Genomic DNA, 23,583 nt, shown 5'->3' with positions numbered 1-23,583 from the left:
CATGTTGAGTTCATGTTCTGAGACTGCAAAAGTGCAATGATGCAATTTATAGAGCTAATTGTTTTGCCATGAGATGTACATTCAGTGGCCACTATATTAGGTGCACCTACTCACCTGCTTTTTAATGCAAATAACTAATCGGCCAATCAAGTGGCAGCAACTCAATACTAAAAGCATGTAGAGATGGTCAAGGAATTCAGCTGTTGTTCAGACCAAACATCAGAATGGGGAAGCAACGTAATCCATGAACACCTAATGATCAAATGCCATCCGTTCTGTTTACCTAGTGAGTTCTCATCCATGATCCTCATGGCAGTTTACGTACTACCAGCGGCAGACTATAATTAAGTGCCTGAGATATTGCACGCCACTTCCAAACGAGAAACAGTCCGCCCCGACCCATTTCAAATCATAGTCGGGGACTTCAACCAGGCTTGTTTAAAGAAATCCCTACCCAATTACCATCACCACGTAACCTGTAGCACCAGAGGACACAACACACTAGACCATGTTATACCAAGATAAGGAACTTTTCCATGCCCAGACCACATCTCAGAGAGTTCGATCACTTGGCTGTTCTTCTCCTACTTCCATAGAGGCAAAGCTCCAGAGATTAGGACAACAAAAAGGTGGTCGCGGGAGGCAAAGGAGCAGTTATGAGATTGCTTTGAGTCAGTGGACTGGGCCATGTTTGAGGACTCATTTAAGGATCTGAATGAATACACCATAGTTGTCACTAACTTCATAAAAACAGTTGTAGACATAGGTGCCCCCACAAAATCATTCAGAATCTTCCCTCACCAGAAGCCCTTGACGAACTATGAGATCCGTAATCTGCTGAGGGCCAGGTCAGAGGTATTCAAGTCTGGTGACCAACAAAGTTACAGCAGGTTAGGTACTCTGGAAAGCCAATTCCCAACTAAACTTGAAACAACGAAGGGTGCTCGACAGACAGTTATAAGGTACACATCTGCTTCAAGCAGGCTTCACATACCAGTGCCTAAGACGTGGTAACCTGCTTCAATGACTATCGTCTGGTAGCACTTACATCCACAAGTGATTAAGTGTTCTGAGTGGATGGTGATGAAACATATCACACCTTTCTGGTTCAAAATGGCATGAAGATGAGTGACTGCTTACTGGTGGCAAATAAAACAAAGAAAACAACTAAATACCTCATTAATGACACTTTTTCTGCTAAACCATCATTGCAAACTGTAACTTCCCTGTTGGAGTTGAACTTTTGAACCACCTGTACAAACTGGCATTTTTGCAGTGGAAACTGAAGTCTCGAAGGTGCAGGTTGGCTGTGACGTGGTGTATATGGGCTGGATCAAGGCAGCGGGGTCAGGGCCGGAGAGTAGGGAGTAAGCCAATGTTTGGCCATTCCTGGAGCAAACTTGCAGAGGCAATTTGATTCGGCAGAAACGAGGCGAGGCGAGCAGAGGTTCTGGAGCATGGAGATCCAAGGTTTGATTGAATTAAGCTGGAAGGTGAATTGGAAAAGTTGTGTACCTGCTGAATAGAGGTGGTGGGGCACTGGTCCGAGAGCATATCAAAGAGGCAGGGTCCAGGTCCGAGAGCGAGGTCTGAACGATATAAGCGCTGGGCCAGACTGAAAAGGACAGGGTGTTGGGGCTGGAGGCAGGGCACTGGCTGGTTCAAATCGCTGCTCCGTGAGGTTTACTCATCTTTGCACTGAACCTCAACTCGTTACTCAACAAGGTTTACTCATGTCTGCACCAAACTGTGGCTGTGATCTGCAACTATCAGACTGAACTCACTTTGTGAACTTCAGTTCTGAATGCAATTTGTTTATTTTATTGTGACGGTTTCTCTCTGCCTCTTGCTCAATGCTGCTGGAGGATTATGCTGGAGTCCTGGGTCTTAGTAATGTTTAATCGACGTAGTTTGTTGACTGGACTCCAGTTCAAGTGATGATGTGTTTTTGGTTTCAGGTCGCTCCTTTTTTTGTTGCTATTTTAGGTGCTTTTGATTGGGGCGACTTACAGATTATGAACAACGCAGTGCTAGTTTGACCTGAACTGACTATACCTGGACTCTTTCTATTTTGTGTTTTTTGCTTGTTTTTTTAACGTGTTGCTGGAGGGGGGGTGATTTTTTTTTTGAATGGGTTCCATGGGTTTCTTTGTTTCGTGGTCATCCACTGCAGCGAGTGAGAGGCTGGTAGAAGGCACTGAACATCCACTCGCTTTAATGATTTCAATCTTCCTTGATGCTTCAATGAATGAGAAATGGAATCAATCATCATGGCTTCACACCCTTTCCCCTGGCTTCTTGGCCTTGAGATTGCACAGTTTGCTCAAAATCTCACTGAACACCATCAGAGACAGCAAAGCACCAGATTACTCAATCGACCCAAAAACACACCACCAAAATGTAGATCACAGGCTCTAACAGTAGCAAAACCACATTTGAAAGAAAAAGACATAAAAGTGGTAGTTTTGTGAACTGTTTGGAGGATGTCACCCTTGGTCGTTTTGTTTGCTGGTACTATCTTCTTTTTGAATATGAAATAACTACCAGAATTACATTGAACATTAACTCTACTTCTTGAATCTGCCTGATCTGCTGAGATTTCAAGCACTTGCTATTTTATTTTCCTTTCCAGTTCCTTTTGCAACAGTAACATTAACATTGGTGTAGAGATACTTGCCTCCTGTTGCCATCACGATGCAGTAAAGTCAGATATATTTGAATATGGCCACAAGTCTACTGTTTGAATTATTTTAGGTTTGGAAAAGTATGGTCATAAGAGGTACCTGCTTCTTTCAGAATTCTGGGATACATGCAAAAAAGCAGGCAGCTAAAAATGTATTCTGACCTTCATCCTTACCTGAATTCGCTTGAGCTTAAGTATTTCAGTACCATTTTTCAAGGCAGTTAAGTTAAATGGTTAATTTAATGTGGTGTTAATAACATACGGTGTGTATAACATAATTTGTTCATTCGTCTTGAAAATACTTGAGTAAATCTACTCAAGGTGCTGTGAAGTAAAATCAATTATTTTACCTCAAGTTTCTTCTGATATTTATCACATTCCATCTGGCACTGCTTGAAATTCTTGGCTGTTTCTTCTTGTACCAACTGAGCTCGCTCTGCTTCAAACATTTTTATTTTTGTCTGATTCATGAGTTCAGAGACGCGGCTATCTGTGTTGACCTGCAGTTGCCTAAACCTAGAAGGTAAAAGAGGGAGGAAAATGTGTAATCTTTTCCTTAGCCATTTTACAAGCACCGACATGATGGTTACATTTCTTGAGGAATATCTACAAAAAAACATTATTCATCAAGCCTTGCCCCCTACTGGGTTAGTTGTTGAAGTGAACATGCTTTGACAATGCATCGCATTGACAAAAATTTTCCTGGATCAATGTGTTTCTTTTCCCAAGCTTTAACAGTGGAACCACTAATTTGGTACTCATTGTCCAGGGTTCATGGTTAAAAAAACAATCTTTGTTAGCTCGGCAGCTACATCTCAATGATCATTAACCAGAAAGTGTTGAGTAGTCATGTTAAATGTGGATAAATAACATCAGGCTAGGCTGAATTTGCATCAGATGATAAGCTTCTGAACAATTATGACTTGGGCTGGTACATGATGATTGCATATTTATTTGAGATATTCCACTTTTAGTATATAAGAACTAAAGATTTGAAGGAGGCCATACTTATGAGCAAACAGCCATTTATAACAGACCATTTTAATGGAGAGAAAATTGAGGAAAAAGAACAGAATAAAAACTTCAATCATGAATTCACGAATTAGATTAGATCAAACTTTATTGTCATTGTGCCGAGTACAGATACAAAGCCAATGAAATGCAGTTAACATCTAACCAGAAATGCAAAGAATAGTGTTATTTACAAAATAACTGTGAATAAAAAGTGCTACAGCACACAAGTATAAAAGTACTGTGACAGTACAATATGGGTGCAATACTGCTTAGCGCTGTGATGTGAGGTTCAGCAGGGTCACAGCCTCAGGGAAGAAGCTCTTCCTGTGTCTGCTGGTGCGGGAGCAGAGGCTCCTGTAGCGCCTACTGGATGGGAGGAGAGTAAAAACTCCATGGTTAGGGTGAGAAGCATCCTTGATAATGCTTTTTGCCCTGCCCAGGCAGCATTTATGGCAGATGTTCTCAATGGTGGGCAATTGGGTGCTGATAATCCGCCGGGCAGTTTTCACCACCTGCTGGAGTGCTTTGCGATCCGATATGGGACAATTGCTGTACCACACTGAGATGCAGTTGGTGAGTATGCTCTCAATGGTACAGTGGTAAAAGTTCTTCAATATCCTTCCTGGGACAGAGGTGAGCTTTCTTGATGCTCCGCAGGAAATAAAGGCGCTGTTGCGCCTTTTTGATCAGGATGGAGGAGTTCAGGGATCAGGTGAGATCCTCGGAAATGTGGACACCAAGGAATTTGAAGCTTGCAAATGTGAATATTTTACAATGTATTTTCACATTACTGAGTCAAAATCTTGGAATCCCTTGCCTAATAATATTTTAGTTACCCCCACACCTCAAGGACTGCAGTGGTTCAAAAAGGCAGCTCGGTACTACCTTCCCAAGAACAACTAGGAATGGGCAATTTAATCGCAAACAACAGGAATTCTGCAGATGCTGGAAATTCAAGCAACATACATCAAAGTTGCTGGTGAACGCAGCAGGCCAAGCAGCATCTATAGGAAGAGGCGCAGTCGACGTTTCAGGCCGAGTCCTGACGAAGGGTCTCGGCCCTGAAACGTCGACTGCGCCTCTTCCTATAGATGCTGCTTGGCCTGCTGCGTTCACCAGCAACTTTGATGTATGGGCAATTTAATGCTGGCTCAGCCTGTGAAGCCCACATTCCTTGAATGAATATATATATGTAAAATAAGATAATTCACTTTTCCATTGCAATGGACCAATTATAGAGCAAATTGCTACAGTAACTGAGATTTTACAGAATTATCAAAATTTGAAAAGTGATAATTTGTGTTAAATGATCAATTTCTTTCACCACTCATCAAGGCTCTTCCACACAGTGTGAACTGCATGGAATAGCTTTGAAAAGTGTGATTATATATGAACAGCAACATTTAAGTGTGTTCAATTATTCATAAATTCTTCAAAGGTTTTACAGATTGCCCCTGAATATATTATCACACTCCAATAATACTTTAAAATATATATACAAATTCACCTCTTCAATTGTCATTCATATATTATGTTGCAAGTAGCAAATGACTTCTCTTGCAACTCAACAGTTGGAGATGTCTTCGAAGTCATTTATAAGCATACGATGAAAGCAAAGCCTTTGGCCCATTATCCCTGTCAACCATTTGTTTTAGTGTACAAATTAAAATGTTACTTTCAACTTGACTTTTTCTCCCAGTGGAATGTATACTACTACTACTACTAAGAGGTACAAGTATTCTTATACGCACATTATTAATACTTGCAAAAATGAACCTTGTTATTTCGCCACAAGATAAATCTTCCTACAGTACATTCGAGCATAACACAAAAAAAAAAGCCAAGGTTTATTGTACATCTAGTGTGCCTTCATGTCATTCTCCTACTCTGTCTTTGCCTCGTCCTCTCACCTCACTACTTAAATCTGTAATGAAAAGACTTCGTGGCAGCCATCATGAACACTGAGCAATGGCTGTATACTCATCACCAGACATACGAAAAGAATCTCAAAATCGTTGTTCCTTTTTCAGCTTGACCTGAACAAAATGCAGCTTGAATAATTTCCTAAATGTTTTTGCATCTCAGCTATATCATAGCATCTGTCGTCGCTGGCTCAGAAACTTCGCATTGCATGAATGTAAGCAATCTTTCTTTTTGCTTGCTTGGAAACTCTGGGTATGCTCAACAACTGTAGCAAGGATTTACAGGCATTCAAAGCATGTATTTACTGCACTACAGTACATCTCTGCTACCAACAGTGAATGGAACACGTACCATGCCTTTTAACTTCTAAAATTAATCAGAAATAGTAATCTTCAAAGAAAATTAAGCTCATGTGAGCTAATGCAATAAATCTGCAAGTTAATAAGTACCATATGAAAATATATATATATAAAATACAAAGCCTCTTCTAAGCTATTGACTGCATAAAATGCAGATTGAGCACAGCCAAGTATGTCATAGCAAATTACTTGAGTCATTAACATTGCTAACATACATTAACTTCTTTCATTAAAACCTTTCTGCACTAAGCAAGCCCTTACAGAACTTGTTTCTTCAAAAATATTACCAAGATGACCTAATCCAACATTTATAAAAGTTGGTTCTTTCTGTATATTCAAGTAACAAAGAAATTAAACTTCTGAAAATAGTGGAATTTGTTGGTTTATATGATTCAAAATTTCAAGAAAACTTAATGATTTATCAATATTTTTTACAAAATACCACTTAACAAGAATTTGCACTTTAATCAGCTGAATTGGTGGTTTACATCTTTGTCCATTTAAAAAAATTTAAGCAGAAGTTTGAACTTTGATGTTTCATGTAGAGTTTAATGATTGTCAAGTGATATAATATGTCAAATTGAAAGAACTGCAATATTTCAAAATTATTCAAAAAATAAAACACCAAGGTTTTCTAAAGCAATCCTCAAGTATTACTTATAGGGAGTGAGCCAAGACAGGAAGATGATGAGGGAGGGAGATAGAGAGGGCAATGATCAATGGGTACAAGAGAGAGGTAGTAACAAGATGGGAAAAGTACACGGAGGAGAAAGGAGGGGGAATAAGATCAGGAGAATTAGTGCTGTTCAGCAGAGAGGAAATCTATGGAGGGGCTGAGGCTGCATTCCTCAGTTTTGTTTTGGATACTTAACAATTCACTTCCTATGACTCCCTCTGAAGTGTCTGTTGTTTACCCCAAATCATTTCACATTAACTGATCATTGTAAATATTTCCTGTCTCACTCTAAAACATATATTCATCGACTGTCATCTTACTCTCCACCCAGAACCTATCTTCTCATCCACTTTATTCTTGAAATTAGATAACCATCTCAGTAATGGAAAACAAATAAACCTGTTGATACTGAAATCTGAAATTAGAACAAATGCAGGAAAAACTCAGTCAGTCAAGCAGCAACTGCAGAGATGGAAACCGGAGTACCTTTTGGCTCAGAGACCCCTCTTATAGACAATAGACAATAGGTGCAGAAGTAGACCATTCGGCCCTTCGAGCCTGCACCGCCATTCTGAGATCATGGCTGATCATCTACTATCAATACCCGGTTCCTGCCTTGTCCCCATAACCCTTGATTCCCCTATCCATAAGATACCTATCTAGCTCCTTCTTGAAAGCATCCAGAGAATTGGCCTCCACTGCCTTCTGAGGCAGCACGTTCCACATCTCCACAACTCTCTGGGAGAAGAAGTTCCTCCTCAACTCTGTCCTAAATGACCTACCCCTTATTCTTAAACCATGCCCTCTGGTACTGGACTCTCCCAGCATCTGGAACATATTTCCTGCCTCTATCTTGTCCAATCCCTTAATAATCTTATAAGTCTCAACCAGATCCCCCCTCAATCTCCTTAATTCCAGCGTGTACAAGCCCAGTCTCTAACCTCTCTGCGTAAGACAGTCCGGACATCCCAGGAATTAACCTTCAGAAATGTCGGAGAGTGGAGGGTTTACAGTTTAAAACCAGGGCCAGGCAAGGAGAGAGGTCGAAGACGGAAGTTTACATGCACATAGGTTAAGACAAATCAGGTGATCAGGCTGAAGGAATGGAAGGTGACTATCAGGAGAACTCTGTTCTGTCCTGGCAGAGAGGGGGTGAGAGCAGACATGTGGGAAGTGTACAGTAAATGCAGCTGAATGCTCCATTCACTATAGCAGAGGCAAAGCTACATCTCAGGGGGAAGAAGGGAGTTTGAGAGGTGCCATAGTGGAAGGGCTTATTGACTTCAACACAACCAGCTTTCAAAAATAAGGTTTAACTCATACACATGATTAACACATACAACAGGACTCATTTTTATCTTATTTTGGTAAAACTTGCAAGAGCAATAAAGAAATACCATTTTTATAGCTGAAATATTCCAGCTGAGTGACAGCAGCAGAATAATCTATATAAATGTCAGTCTTAGATTACCTATAATGAAAAATATTTCAGTGCACATTCTTACAAACTCTTGTATTGCCTTGCAGCATAAATATATCTGTAGCAGAGGTTAAGGAACTACCACTTTGGATGTCTTCCAAATACCAGATTGAAAATACTCGGACAGCATCTGTTGTTGATGGGCATGAATGCCTGCAGATGTAATGCAATGGTTTTAATAGCGGGATCAGTGAATCGGGATCTAAAGTGCACGAGGTAGTGTCAACTTCATCATCCAGTGATAATCCTTCATTAACACATGCATTGAGTGAACACAGCAATTTCCGTCAAAATGGCACTGAGCTACAATATCCATCGAGGTTCTGGCTCCGATTTAATTGTCATTTTTTCTTCATAAGGATGGTTCTGTGGTCAGCGTGGGAAGTTAGAGGACAGTTCATGTTCAGAGGCAGGAGTGAAGGTGGAGTTAAAGGTCAGGAGCAGTAAATGAAGAGTCAAGGGCAGGAGCTGGTGGTCAGAGCACTCCATGGTCAAAGGTCAGCAATCCCAGTTGGATGGTTGAAGGGTTGGCAGGCACTGAGGACAACAAAGACTAGCAATCTACTTGCAGGGGAGTCCCAGGGTTGGAGGTCCATGGAAATCTGGAGGATAAGACCCGGAGATCAAAGTCCTGTGATCAGCAAGTCCCCGAGTGGTGGGTGTCTGGAGTAGTGGTAGAGGCAAGTACATTAGGGACTTCTAAGTGCTATTTAAATAGGCACATGAATGTGAGAAAAATGTAAGGATATGGGCATTGTGTAGGCAGAGGAGATTAGTTACTGTAGGTTGCTTATTTGATGAACAATTTAATTGGATCCACACAACATTGTGCACTGAGGGCTTTTTCCTGTACTGTATTGTTCTATGTTCGACGTTTTATAAAGTGGAACAGATAAGACAGCTACATATAGAATGCTCATATTAATCTCTTCAGAAATTGCTTAAAATATTTCACTGACCGAATGAAATTGCTGCACAACTGCTTCTCTATGATTAGCAGTTTCCCCAAGGTTATTGAACTCACTGAATGGTGAGGGCTACATTGAGAAAGAGCATCGTCGATATATCAACCATTTCATATAAGCCTACACAGAAATTACATTTAAAAACTACTGCAAGATTCACACCACATAAATGAAGTAGTGCACAAAAACCTGATCCAGGATTTAGATATAGTGATGACAAAGAAACAGCAATTATATACTAATCAGGATGTGTCAGTTACCGACGTTTTCATGTACCTGCTGCCTTTGACTTTCTTCATAATAAAGGTGCCAGGTTTGGGAGGTGCTAATAAGAGTATGCAAGCTGAACAACTGTAGTCCAATTAGTAAATTTTACATACATACTCTTTATAAGCTGGTGGTGGAGGGGATGAATGCTCAGAGTGGAGGGTGAATCACTATTCAAGAGGTTGTTTTGTCACTGATGATGTTCAACAGCTGGAAAAACAGATTCAAACTGCATTCATCCAAATATAGAGAATGTTTTTCATGTTCTTGGCTTGAGTTACTCTCATAGGATACCCCAGCTTCCAACCTGCACCTGTAGCTATTGAATATTTATAACTGTCTCAGTTTAGCTTCCGATCACTGGCCAACCTAGAACGTCAATGATGAAATACTTGGGATGGAAATGTGCTTAACAGCAAGATTTGTTGGCTCTTGTTAGACGCAGAAACTGCTCACAGTCGTGACACAAATATTGTCACACATCAGACCATGCCTGAGAGTTGCCAAATCTTACTGAATGTTTAATTTGTTGATGAACTGTAAACATCATGGAATCATTAGCAAATTTTCACCATTCAGCTGGAAGGGAGATTTTTGTTAAAGCAGCTGAAAATGGTTGGGCACCAACAAGAGGAGTACTTGCAGAGCTCTGCTGGGTTTGGAATATGACCTTAAAATATAGGAGCAGAATTTGACCATTCAGTCCTTTGAGTCTGCTCTGCTATTCCATCACGGCTAATTCATTAACCCTCTCAACCCCATTCTCCTGAATTCTTCCCATAACTTTTCATGCTCTGACTAGTCAACAACTTATCAACTTCTGCTTTAAATACACCCAATGATATCGCCTCCACAGACATCTGTGACATTGAATTCCACAGGTTCACTACCCTCCAGCTAAAGGAATTCCTCCTTATCTCTGTTCTAAATAGACAGTCATCTATTGGGAGGCTATGCCCTCTGGTCCACTACAGGAAGCATCCTCTACACATCCACTCTATATAGGCCTTTCAATATTCACTAAGTTTCACTGAAATCCCCCTCATTCTTCTAAACTCCAGCAAGTATAGACACAGAGCCATCAAAACACTTCTAATACATTAACCCTTTTCATTTCCAGAATCATTTTCATAAACCTTTTCTGCACCTGCTACAATGCCAGTACATACATCTTTTGTTAGATAAGGGGCCACAATACTCCAACTGTGTTCTTATCAACCCTCAGCACTGCATCCTTGCTTTTATAGTCTTGTTCTCACAAATGCCTTCCTGATCACTAACTCAACCTGCAAGTCAACCTTTAGGGAATCCTACATGGGGACTCCCTTTTGCACCTCTGATTTTTGAATTTTCCCTGTTTAGAAAATAGCCTTTATTCTATGCCTTTATTCCTTCTATACCAATTGCATCTCCATTTACTTCTGTACACTATATTCTTTCTTCAACTTCTTTGCCCATTCTCCAAATCTGACTAAGTACTTCTGCAGACTCCCTACTTGCTCAACACTACCTGACCCTCCACCTATCTTTGTATCATCCACAAATTTGGCTACAAAGCATTCAATTCCGTCATCCAAATCATTAATGTATAATGTGAAAAATAGTGGTATGACATCACCCCCTGCAAAGCACACTAGTCACCAGTAGCCAACCAGAAAAGGCCCACTTCATTTCTACTGACAGTCAACCAATCTTCTATTCATGCTATTGCCTTTACTGCATACCATGGGCTCTTAGCTTGTTAAGCAGCCTCATGTGTGGCATCTTGTCAAGGGCATTCTGAAAATCCAAGTAAACCGCATCCATTGATTCTACTTTGTCTATCCTGCCTGTTATTTCCTCAAAGATTCCAACAGATTTGTCAGGCAAGATTTCCCCTTAAGAAAACCATGCCACTTTATCATGTGCCTCCAAATACACCAAAACCTAATCCTTAATAATAGACTCCAAAATCTTAGCAACCTCTGAAGTTAGGCTAACTGGCCTAACTTTCAAGAATCTAGGGATTCTTGAAAGGTCATTACTAATGCCTCCACAATCTCTTTAGCTACCTCTGTCAGAACCCTGGAATGTGGTCCACCTGATCCAGGTGACTTATCTGCCTTCAGACTTTTCAGCTTCCAAAGTACCTTCTCCTTAGTAATAGCAACTACACACACTTCAGTCCCTGACACTCTCGAATTTCTGGCATACTGCAAGTGTTTTCCACAGTGAAGACTGACACAAAATACTTATTAAGGTCATCCACCATTTCTATGTCCCCCAGTACTACAGTGCCTTGAAAAAGTATTCAGCCCACAACTATTTTCACATTTTACTGTCTCATTTTCTAAATTTTAAAATATATTGAAATAGGACTTTTTGAGCTATAAAACATCATACATCATATCAAATCAAAAGAAGAATTTCAAAGCCTGTCAACAATTTACTAAATATTAAAAACCTAAATTGTAAGACTGAAAAAGTATTCAACCTCTTTGTAGCTACAATGCTAACTTTCCTCAGGTGCAATATATTATTACCTTACCAACTCACCCAATTTGTTGATGTAGAAAATTGAAGGATCACCTGCTTTCAATGAATTCATAAGAATACATACTCCTTCTCTCTGTAAGGTCCAACAGTATACAGATTTTTAACAGACCAAACCAAAATGAAGACAGAAGAGCATTCAAGACAAATCAGCAAAATGATAATAGGGAAGCACTAATCTGGGGAAGAGTACAAGACCATCCCAAAGACACTGGACATATCTCGGAGCTCAGTACAGTCCATCATGAAAAAGTGAAAAAATATGGAACTATTGTCACACTGCCTAGGTCAGGCTGCCCCTCTAAACTTACTTGCTGGAGAAGAAGGGCACATGTAAATGACACTACTGTAATACCAGCAGTGAGCTGCAGAAGTCAGTGACTGCAACTGGAGATGATGTTCATTGCTCCACAGTCTCTAAGGCCTTGCACAAAACGGTTATTTATGCAAGAGAAGCAAGGAAGAAGCCCTGGCTAAAATAAAGCATACTTTTGCCTGTAAAGACTTTGCAAAGCTTAGCAGATACTATAAAGGTGAGGAAGAAGGTCTTGTAGTCAGATGAAAACTAAGAGAAACTTTTTGGCCTCAACACTAAGTGAAAAGTGTGGCGTAAATCTAAGATGGTGCATCTGTCAGGGAGCACCATCCCTATTGTAAAGTATGGTAGAAGTAGCATCATGCAATGGGCATGCTTTTCAGGAGCAGGGACTGGAATCTGATCAGTGTTGACAAGGAAAATGAATATTGCTTAAAACAGAGAGGTCCTGGATAAAAAAGAAATAACCTGCTAACCTCTGGGGAAGAAGTTTACCTTTCAGCAGGACAATGGTCCAAAGCACACTGCCAGAGCAACCATAGGGTGGCTTCAAATGAAGAAAATTGATAATCTTGAGTGGCCAAGTCTTGACCTTAACCCGATCAGATACCTCTGGCAAGACCTCAAGATTGCTGTCTGCTGCTGCTCCGCAACTAAGCTGGCACAGCTTGAGCAATTTTGCAAGGAGGAATGGGCAAATCTTGTTCCATCATGTTGTGCAAAGCTAACAGAAACATCCAAAAAGACAACAGGGTGTAATATCTGCGAGAGGCAGCTCCACTAAGTGCTGAGCAAAAGGAGAGGAATACTTCAGTTTTTGAATTTTTAGTTTTTCATGAATTTTTTTGGGCTTGTGGCGAAAAAAAGAATAAATGATTCACAAATAAAAATTATCAGTTTAATTAATCAAAATCCCTAGTTGTAATGCGAACAAAGGGTTGAGGGCTGAATATTTTGCAAGGCACTATACCTCTCCAGTACCATTTCCAGTGGTCCGATATCTGCACTCACCTCTCTTTTACTCTTTATATGTTTGGAAAAACCCTTGGCATCCTCTTTTTATATTATTGGGTAGTTTATCTTCATCTCTAACATGCTGGTAGAGAGAGTTTTATTTGGGTTTTCTTTAGCGCTGGAAATGGTTACATCCCGACATGCGGGACAGAAGCAAGGTCACATTGTGTATTCCACGGATCAGCAAATACCAGCCGGCTTAGTGAACAGAGCGGCGGACACCCCTGCTGAAATCCGGAGGAAAATACACAAAGGATGCAGAGGGGGATCACAAAGCCGAGGAAAGAGGACCGGGTCGAGACAACAGAGACTTTTGGAGAAGAGGAGTTCGGTGGGTAATACCATTCCGGCTGACCGGAAGTGCACTGAGAGCGGTAAGCGTAAAGGAGTTAGGTGCTTACTGATCTGGTTAACAATGGTTGGTGCAATCTGGGGTATATTACGATCGAGGAACGTGTTTGCAGACTGGATATTGAACTTTTTACTGTTGGACTTCGGCCACATTCCATCGTGATACAACACTGGGCGGTCGTTCCTGGCCTGTGGCCATCGAACGTGCAGCTCCTCCCGTGGAGGGTCAGACACCCTGAGCCAATAGACTGGTCCTGAACTTATTTTCCATCTGGCATAGTTTGCATTTTGTTGTTTGATTGTTGGGGTTTTTTGTATTGCTATATTTACACTCTATTCTTAGTTGGTGCGGCTGTAACGAAACCAAATTTCCCTCGGGATTAATAAAGTATCTCTATCTATCTATATTTCATCTTTTCTCTCCTTATGGGTTTTTCAGTTGCCTGGTTAGTTTTGAAAAGCTTCCCAATCCTCTCACGTTCCACTAAATTTTGCTATATTATACGCCCTCTATTTTGCACTTATGCTGTCTTTGACTTCCCTTGTCAGCCATGTTGCATCATCCTCCCTGACTGATCTCCAACAACCTCTGTGCATGGTAGAACTTTAATCACTTGATTGGCTACCCTTTGATACTCATTGATGTTAGTTATTCCAGGATTTAATGACACGTTCTATCAAATACTGCCTTTGGAACTCACTTCTGTGAATCCATGTTTGGATAAGTACTGTGATAAAGTTGGGAGCACAGTGATCACATCAAAATGCAAAATGGGCATTGGTGAGTAGCTTATTTCATAACAAACACCACTTGATAGTACTGTCAATTTAATCACTTTACTAATGATTAGGAGTAAATTTATTGGGTGGCAATTAGCCAGACTGGACATACCTGCTTTTAGTGACAGTTATTTGCATCCTGAATATTCTATATTGGTCCATTGGATTCTGCTTTTTGGTTGTGATGTATAGTAATCTGCTCCTGGGTGGTATTTCACAGTTCTTCTATGACAGCTATGTGCTTCAGAGTTGATATCAGTAGAGCTCTGAGAGGATTAGCTTGAGTTTCCAAACTGTCGGTGCAGATTGGAAATAATATCACCTCGTGGACAATCAACTGAAGTGCACCTCAACAATGTGTGATTAGCTTGCCACTCTACTCTCCCTACAATGATCACATGGCTAGGCACAGCTCAAATGCAATCTATAAATTTGCCAATGACACAATTGTTGTTGGCAGAATCTCAGATGGTGACAAGGTGTGTAGGAGTAAAATAGATTGGCTGGTTGAGTGGTGTCATAACAACCTTGCAGTCAACATCAGTAAGACCAAGGAATTGATTGTGTACTTCAGAAAACAGAAATGATGAGAACACACACCAGTCCTCATCGAGGGATCAGCAAGCAGTGGAAAGGGTGAGCAGCTTCACATTCCTGGGTATCAACATCTCTGAAGAATTGTCCTGGGTATGACTCTAAACTGCAACTGGTGATGAGACTCTGATTGTGGACTTTCAGAGCTTTGGGGAAAGTGGAGTTACCCCTTAGTCATTCATTGCTCCCAGGACCACTCTGACCCGGAACGGTAGCACCTGCAAGGGATCCTGCTCAGGATACGAGCGAAGGCCAACGGCAGATCTGGCAGGTTCAGTAACTGAACTTATGATGGAGAAGGCAGATGAACATTTGGGAAGAGAAATAGCGATGTCTTTAGTTCGCCCAACGGAAGGCAATAGCAAACCACCGTTGCTAGATACTAGGTTTCCTAGAATCTATTTGCTAAGAAAACCATGGTCAAACTCACAAAATGTATCACACAACAACAGCATCAAGAGGATCTTCAAGACAATTCTGAAGATGATTCGCTCGGTAGGGTTGATTCTGGTCAGCAGGGGATTCCCGACTGTCATCAAATTACTGCTCATAAAATTCAAGTAACACAAAAGAAAATTATTGCCACTTGGAATGTAAGAACCCTATATCAAACAGGAAGATTGGACAATGTGATAAATGAAATGGAAAGACTAAAAATAAACATCATGGGAATTAGCGAAGTTCGTTGGATAGGTGCTGGAACATGTCCGAATAGAAATAAAACACTAATTTATTCTTGTGGAACATCCCATACTAATGGAGTAGGAATTTTTATGGATGAAAACATGGCAAAAAGTGTTTTAGGACATTGGACAATATCAGAAAGAGTGCTCCTTGTTAGATTCAGAGGACAACCATTTGATTTAGCAATTATACAGGTATATGCACCAACAACAGATGGAACAAATGAGGATATAGATAAATTCTATGAAGAGCTTGAACAAGCAAAGAATGGATGCAAATCTCAAGATATTGTTATTGTCATGGGAGATCTAAATGCTAAAGTAGGACAAGGTGTTGATAGAAATACCGTAGGAAAATTTAGACTGGGGAAAGAAATGAAAGAGGTGAGAAATGGGTAGAATGGTGCAAGATGAAAAATCAGGTCATTATGAATACCTACTTTAAAAACCATCCAAGGCGCTTGTGGACCTGGAAAAGTCCAGGTGATAACACTAGAAATCAAATTGACTTTATTACTTTAAACCAAAGATTTAGAAACTCAGTGACTCAATGCAAAACATATCCAGGTGCAGACTGTAATAGTGATCATAACCCAGTAGTATGTCACTAAAGAAGCAAAAACCTGAACAATCCCTTGACTACTTGCAATTAATTAAAGAAGAAAACTTAAGACAAACATTTACAATTGAAGGAAGGAATAGATTTCAAAGTCTAGAAATAGAATCTGCTGAAGATGATAGCAATCCTGTAGAAATGAAATTTAACTCTCTAAAGGATGCCTTGGTAGAATCAGCAAAGTCAGTGATTCCTAAAAAAGAAAAAAGCACAAAGAATAAATGGATGACAGATGAAATCAAAAATGTAATGGAAGAAAGGAGACAGAAGAAAGCAAATCCTATAGAATATAAGTCCTTAGATAAAAAAGTTAAAAGCTAATGTCAAAAAGCCAAAGAAGAATGGTTAAACCAGGAATGCAAGCAAATAGGAAGAATCCCTATTACTGATCCAAAAAGGTTACATCAACAAATCAGGTATATCACTGGTAAAAAGCTCCCCTGTTCTTCAGGTGGATGTTTGAAAACAAAGGACAGTACCATTATTATGGAAAAAGATGAGATTATGAACAGGTGGACTGAGTATATTCAGGATTGTTCAAAGACGATCGAGGGATAAACCAGAAATTAAGAAAAACATTGAAGGTCCAAGTATTTTAAAATCTGAAGTTTGTAATGCAATAAATAAGATGAAGAAAGGAAAGGCAGCAGGTCCTGATGAATTAGTAATAGAACAAATTATTGCCTTTGAAGATTATGGAAATGAAAAACTTACTGATTTAATCAATGACATTTATGAGATTGGAATAATACCAGATGAAAAAATCTTTATTTATCACTCTTCCTAAGAAAGTTGGAGCAATAGAATGTGAATTACATAGGATCATAAGTTTAATGAGTCATAACACCAAGATACTTCTAAGAATTTTGATGACAAGCTAAAAGTAAGATACAAACTGAAACAGGTCAAGAACAATGTGGTTTTGTGAAAGACAAAGGTACAAGAAACACAATATTGATGTTAAGGATATTATCAGAATGAGCTATTCAAGTGCAAAAAGATTTGTTTGTTTGTTTTATCGACTACACAAAAGCATTTGATAAAGTGAAGCACAATAAGTTATTTCAAATATTATAGAAAACTCTAGATTCGAAAGACCTCCGCCTAATCAGAAATCTGTACTGGGAACAAACTACCACTGTAAGAATAGATGGAGAAGTGAGTCAGTTTATGAAAATCAGGAGAGACATTAGACAAGGGTGTGTTTTCTCCCCTGATTTTTTTAGTGGTACAGTGAAACAATATTACAAAAAATAAGAGATATCTTGGGAATCAAAGTTGGCGGTGAAAACATCAATAATTTCAGATATGCAGATGACACTGTGTTAATTGCAAGTATGGAGGAAGAACTACAAAACTTAATTGATGTAGTTGTTGAAGAAAGTGCAAAAATGGGTCTATCTATCAATTGCAGAAAGACAGAATATATGGTGATATCCAAAGAGAAGGAGGATCCTATCTGCAGGCTGAGAATAAACAGGGAAGACATAAAACAAGTACAGAACCTTTGCTACTTTGGAAGCTGGGTGACATCAGATGGCAGGTGTGATATGGACATCAAAAGAAGAATAGGGATGGCAAAAGACACCTTTATGAGAATGAAGAATATACTAATCAATACTAAACTAGGCATGACAACCTGCCTCAGAGTACTGAAATGTTACATTTATCCAGTTATGTTATACGGCTCAGAAAGTTGGACAATATCTAGTAACATGAGGAAACGAATTGAAGCAGCAGAGATATGGTTTTTGAGGAGGATGCAAAGAATATCATGGATGAAACGAATATCTAACGAAGATGTCATGAACAAAGCAAACACAAAAAGAGAAATAATGTATGAGATCATGAGAAGGCAACGTAACTTCATTGGACATGTGATTAGGAAAGAGGAACTAGAAAGCACGGTAATTATGGGAAAGATTGCAGGGAAGAAAGCAAGAGGAAGACAAAGACAAATGATGATGGAGACAGCAGTCAGAGAACTGGAAATGAATACCAATGAATTGATCCACTTGACCTGAAACAGGAGTGTGTGGGCCATGGCAGTCAAAGCTCAAACTGGGCACGGCACCTGATGATGATGACAGTCATAGTCATACTTTATTGATCCCGGGGGAAATTGGTTTTCGTTACAGTTGCACCATAAATAATAAATAGTACTAAAACCATAAATAGTTAAATAGTAATATGTAAATTATGCCAGGAAATAAGTCCAGGACCAGCCTACTGGCTCAGGGTGTCTGACCCTCCAAGGGAGGAGCTGTAAAGTTTGATGGCCACAGGCAGGAATGACCTCCTATGACGCTCTGTGTTGCATCTCGGTGGAATGAGTCTCTGGCTGAATGTACTCCTGTGCCCAACCAGTACATTATGTAGAGGATACGAGACATTGTCCAAGATGGCATGCAACTTGGACAGCATCCTCTTTTCAGACACCACCGTCAGAGAGTCCAGTTCCATCCCCACAACATCACTGGCCTTACAAGTGAGTTTGTTGATTCTGTTGGTGTCTGCTACCCTCAGCCTGCTGCCCCAGCACACAACAGCAAACATGATAGCACTGGCCACCACAGACTCGTAGAACATCCTCAGCATCGCCCGGCAGATGGTAAAGGACTTCAGTCTCCTCAGGAAATAGAGACGGCTCTGACCCTTCTTGTAGACAGCCTCAGTGTTCTTTGACCAGTCTAGTTTATTGTCAATTCGTATCCCCAGGTATTTGTAATCCTCCACCATGTCCACCCTGACCCCCTGGATGGAAACAGGGGTCACCGGTACCTTAGCTCTCCTCAGGTCTACCACCAGCTCCTTAGTCTTTTTCACATTAAGCTGCAGATAATTCTGCTCACACCATGTGACAAAGTTTCCTACTGTAGCCCTGTATCTCCCTTGCTGATGCATCCAACTATGGCAGAGTCATCAGAAAACTTCTGAAGATGACAAGACTCTGTGCAGTAGTTGAAGTCCGAGGTGTAAATGGTGAAGAGAAAGGGAGACAAGACAGCCCCCTGTGGAGCCCCAGTGCTGCTGATCACTCTGTCGGACACAGTGTTGCAAGCACACGTACTGTGGTCTGCCAGTCAGGTAATCAAGAATCCATGATACCAGGGAAGCGTCCACCTGCATCGCTGTCAGCTTCTCCCCCAGCAGGGCAGGGCGGATGGTGTTGAACGCACTGGAGAAGTCAAAAAACATGACTCTCACAGTGCTCGCTGGCTTGTCCAGGCGGGTGTAGACACGGTTCAGCAGGTAGACGATGACATCCTCAACTCCTAGTCAGGGCTGGTAGGCGAACTGGAGGGGATCTAAGTGTGGCCTGACCATAGGCCAGAGCAGCTCCAGAACAAGTCTCTCCAGGGTCTTCATGATGTGGGAGGTCAACGCCACCGGTCTGTAGTCATTGAGGCCGCTGGGGCGCGGCGTCTTCGGCACAGGGACAAGGCAGGATGATGAACAAGATCCATCCTGGGCCCAACATACTGATATAATCATAAAGAAGGCATGCCAGCGGCTATATATCATTGGGAGTTAGAAGAGATTTGGTATATCACCAAAGACTAGCAAATTTCTACAGATGTACTGTAAGAGCATTCTAACTGGTCTAATATGGAGACAGCAATGCACAATGTCAGTAAAAGCTGCAAAGGGTTGTAAACTCTGCTGGTTCCATTACGGGGACTAGCCTTCCTACCATCGAGTACATCTTCAAAAGGCAATGCCTCAATAAGATTGCATCCATCATTTAGGGCCCTCACCATCCAGCACGTGTCCTCTTGAAAGTTTAAAAGTAAAAAGTATATGTATGTCACCATATATGATGATGAGATTTTTTTTGTGGGCATTCACAATAAATACAAAGAAACACAATAGAATCAATGAAAAACTGCACATGAAAGACAAACAACCAATGCGCAAATGACAACAAATTGTACAAATGCAAAAAAGAAAAAGTAAAATAATAATTATAGTAAGTAAATAAGTAATAAATATTTAGAAGATAACCTGTAGGGTCCAAGTCCTTGAGGTCCAGGGCATCCTTGAAGTGAGTTCATTATTGGTGTGAGTGAAGTTATCCACTCTGGTTAAAGAGCCTGATGGTTAAGGGGTAATAACTGCTCCTGAACTTGGTGTGGGGCTTAATGCTCCTGTACCTCCTTCCTGATGACTGCAGCAAGAAGAGAGCATAGCCTCAATGGCATGAGTCCTTGATGATGATCCTGCAACAGCACTCCTTGTAAATGTGCTCAATGTTTTACCATGTGATGGACTGGGCTGTATTTTTTTGCAGGCTTTTATGTTCAAGGACATTGGTGTTTCTATACCAGGCCGTGATGCAACCAGTCAGTACACTGTCCACCATGCCTCTATAGATATTTGTCAAAATTTTAGACGACAGGTCGAATCTTCGCAAACTTCAAAGAAGTAGAGGCGCTGTCATGCCTTCTTTGTAATGGCACTTACGTGCTGGACCCATGACCTCTTCTCATTAATATTAGCCATGAGGAGGTACAAGAGCCTGAAGACGCACACTCAATGTTTTAAAACCTCTGCTATCAGTTTTCTCATGAACAGTCCATGAACCCAAGAACATCATCTCACTCTCTTTTTGTAGTACTTATTTGTTTTTTTAATATATTTCTTATTGTAACTTGCAGCAATTTTTTATGTATTGCACTGCCACAGCTGCAATATAAAAAAATTCACAATTTATATCAGTGATAGTAAACCTGATTTTGATTCCGAATGCATGTCCATTGAAGTTGAAATATAAGAATGATAATGAAAATGTTGCCTCAACAGAGCAATAGGTTTATGCATGGCTGAATGTTTGCTTGTTTTTCTTTGTGAACCATCTGATATTGGAGATGATTTTTGGGACATCTTGGCATGCTCAGATATCTGAAATGTTGGAACATCTGAGGATCTAATTTATGAGTTGGAGAGGAATTGAGGAGAAAGTAACATATTTGGACTTTCTCCAGCAGATTGTTTATTATGCTAAATTCCAGCACAAACAATATTTTGTGTCTCTAAACAACATCTCTTGATGGGTCACAATATTTCTTTAAGCATTATGCTGTGTTTTGTGTTGTATTCAGTCTGCGCAATCTTGTGTCCTCTGTAGTGGACAACCCACTTTGCAGGGCACCAGCTTTCTGCAATCTGTCATTTTGTTTTGTTCATCCCACTCCTACTCTGATCTCTCAGGTTTTAAAATCCTTCTATATCAGTTTAACGATGCCTCATGTAAGGTTAAGGAACAGCAAGGCATCTTCTGCCTGGGTGGCTGGCAGCCTTCAGGATTTAATACGGAGTCGAATAATTTCAGGTTACCACCCATTCCTTGTCTCTCCCTCCTCAGATGTGTCCGTACCTTTCCGTTTTAATATGATTTGTTTTTCTTTACTCTTATTAACTGCCAATTTTTACCTTGACAATTATAATCTATGCTCTGTCACAGATAGTCCAATGTTTTCTCCACTCTTCACCCCTCCCCCCCATGATTAAGGACTTGTAACCTCAAGAATGATTATTCCTCTTCCTCCTGATGCTGCCTGACTTGAGTGCTTTCAGTGTTTTGTATCTCCAGCAACTTCAAAGTTTTGATTGAATATTTTTAAGCATTGGTCTGGTATTCTTCCTGGCAACAGCCACACGTACACCGACCACTTCCATCTCGATTTGCATATTACCCACATTTGCATATTACCCCTGGATTTCAATCTGTGGATCTGGATTAAAATACTTCCTGGTCTTCCAGGCTCCCCTCTCTTTAATCCCCTCAGCCAATCACATGCAACACTGTAATGTGGTCCACTACAAAGGTGGAAATCTTTTCTGTTAATTGTACAGTTAAGTTCTAATAGATGTGCCAAATTATTGTGATCACATGCCAGTTCCTCATCAGAAACCTTTGTGTTACTACACTGTGAGTAATTGGTTAAAAGCAGCAGTTCAAATGCTGCATCCCCAAAGCGTGAGATATTTTAAAAATTCTGGCTTTTATCTTTCATTTTGTTTTGACATCAGACCAAGCATAAATGTTGTCAATAATCATTATAGCACTGCAGCACTGTTTGGTTGGACTATAAAATATGATACATTGCCTACTCAAAACATGACTCATATAATAAATCAATGCAGGAATATAGACAGGGATTTTCTTTCCAATACCCTGAACTACACTTTGACAAATCGATGTTACTCTAAAAGACACTGAGCTCTACTCTTCTTAGTCCAAACGCTCCCAACTTGGAACAGACATATTCAACCACGTTTGCCATTGATGCCCAGCTGGTTATTATTCTTTCTAGAATATCTCATACAAAATACTTCAAACAACAAATCAATTTTATAAATGACCCAATCAGAAGAACTGTCAGTTTGTAAAGAAGAATTTAGTAACACTTGATTAAGACTAGCTATACTTTAAAAGATTACAGAAATTTAGCTTTGAAGATCAAAGGTTGAGAAATCATTTTAGAAGATATTTACATAAAATTGCAATCTATAGCTTTTAAATACTGAGGAAGCAATGAGGTTAATATCAAAAGTATTTAACCCTGAAGTAGCGATTCAGAAAAAGAGGACAAATCTTAAAATCTGATTTGGGCTATTCTGGAATGAAGTTAACATCTTTAACACAAAAAGAGGTAGTAGAATTTTGGCAATCTTTCCTACAAAAGAGCATGAATACCAAGTTACTTTGATGGAATGAGGGAGAATAAATGGAATTATTGAAAGATTAGTGTAAACAAGTGCATGGCCATCAGTATGGATTTGGTAGACCGACGAGGTTTGTTCTATGCTTTTGACTTTGTGACTCACTCCTCACTTTTTGATTTATACCTCCTTCTTGGGCCTTGGCCTGTTCCACCGATCACCTCCCATCTCTCACTACATTCCCCTTCCCCCATCCACCTTCTCCCCTCACCCCCACCTCGCGTGGCTTCACCCATCACCTGCCAGCTTGTACTCCTTCCACTCTCTCCACCTTACCCCTTCCTTTCCAGTCCTGATAAAGGGTCTCAGCCTGAAATGTTGACTGCTTATTCTTCTCTATAGATGCTACCTAACCTGCTGAGTCGCTCCAACATTTTGTGTGTTGCTCCAGATGTTTGTTTTTTTTAAACTCCTATACCTATCAGCACATTAACAGAGAAAATACTTTTCTTAAAATTGATGACTTCACCTATTCCTACTGGCTTTTTTTTTTTGGCTAAAATGTATTAAACTTGCTTCAGTCTACATCAAACTGTGGCTTGAAACTTTAACTAAAACTGTCTCTCTTTTCCCACAGTTACAGGCTGCAGCCGCATTACAGGTC

At 40.2% G+C, this 23,583-nt stretch overlaps 1 protein-coding gene across 6 annotated transcripts in view; it reads right to left on the bottom strand.

Moving 5' to 3' along the window:
* pibf1 (progesterone immunomodulatory binding factor 1) overlaps positions 1 to 23,583 on the bottom strand; it is a 180,361-nt gene that overhangs the window by 73,196 nt on the left and 83,582 nt on the right. For all 6 annotated transcript variants that reach the window (XR_010018032.1, XM_063048444.1, XM_063048441.1 and 3 more), the window contains exon 11: positions 3,034 to 3,199. Coding sequence is in view for 5 of the 6 variants with exons in the window: in XM_063048444.1 (XP_062904514.1) it covers positions 3,034 to 3,199 (166 nt within the window). In the remaining variant the exon portion in view is untranslated. The remainder of the gene's footprint in view (positions 1 to 3,033; positions 3,200 to 23,583) is intronic.

The sequence above is a fragment of the Mobula hypostoma genome, chromosome 5, assembly GCF_963921235.1.
Source record: "Mobula hypostoma chromosome 5, sMobHyp1.1, whole genome shotgun sequence".
NCBI classification, from domain to species: domain Eukaryota; kingdom Metazoa; phylum Chordata; class Chondrichthyes; order Myliobatiformes; family Myliobatidae; genus Mobula; species Mobula hypostoma.
The sequence above is the reverse complement of the archived record's forward strand: the minus strand, read 5'-3'. Positions and strand labels throughout refer to the sequence as shown.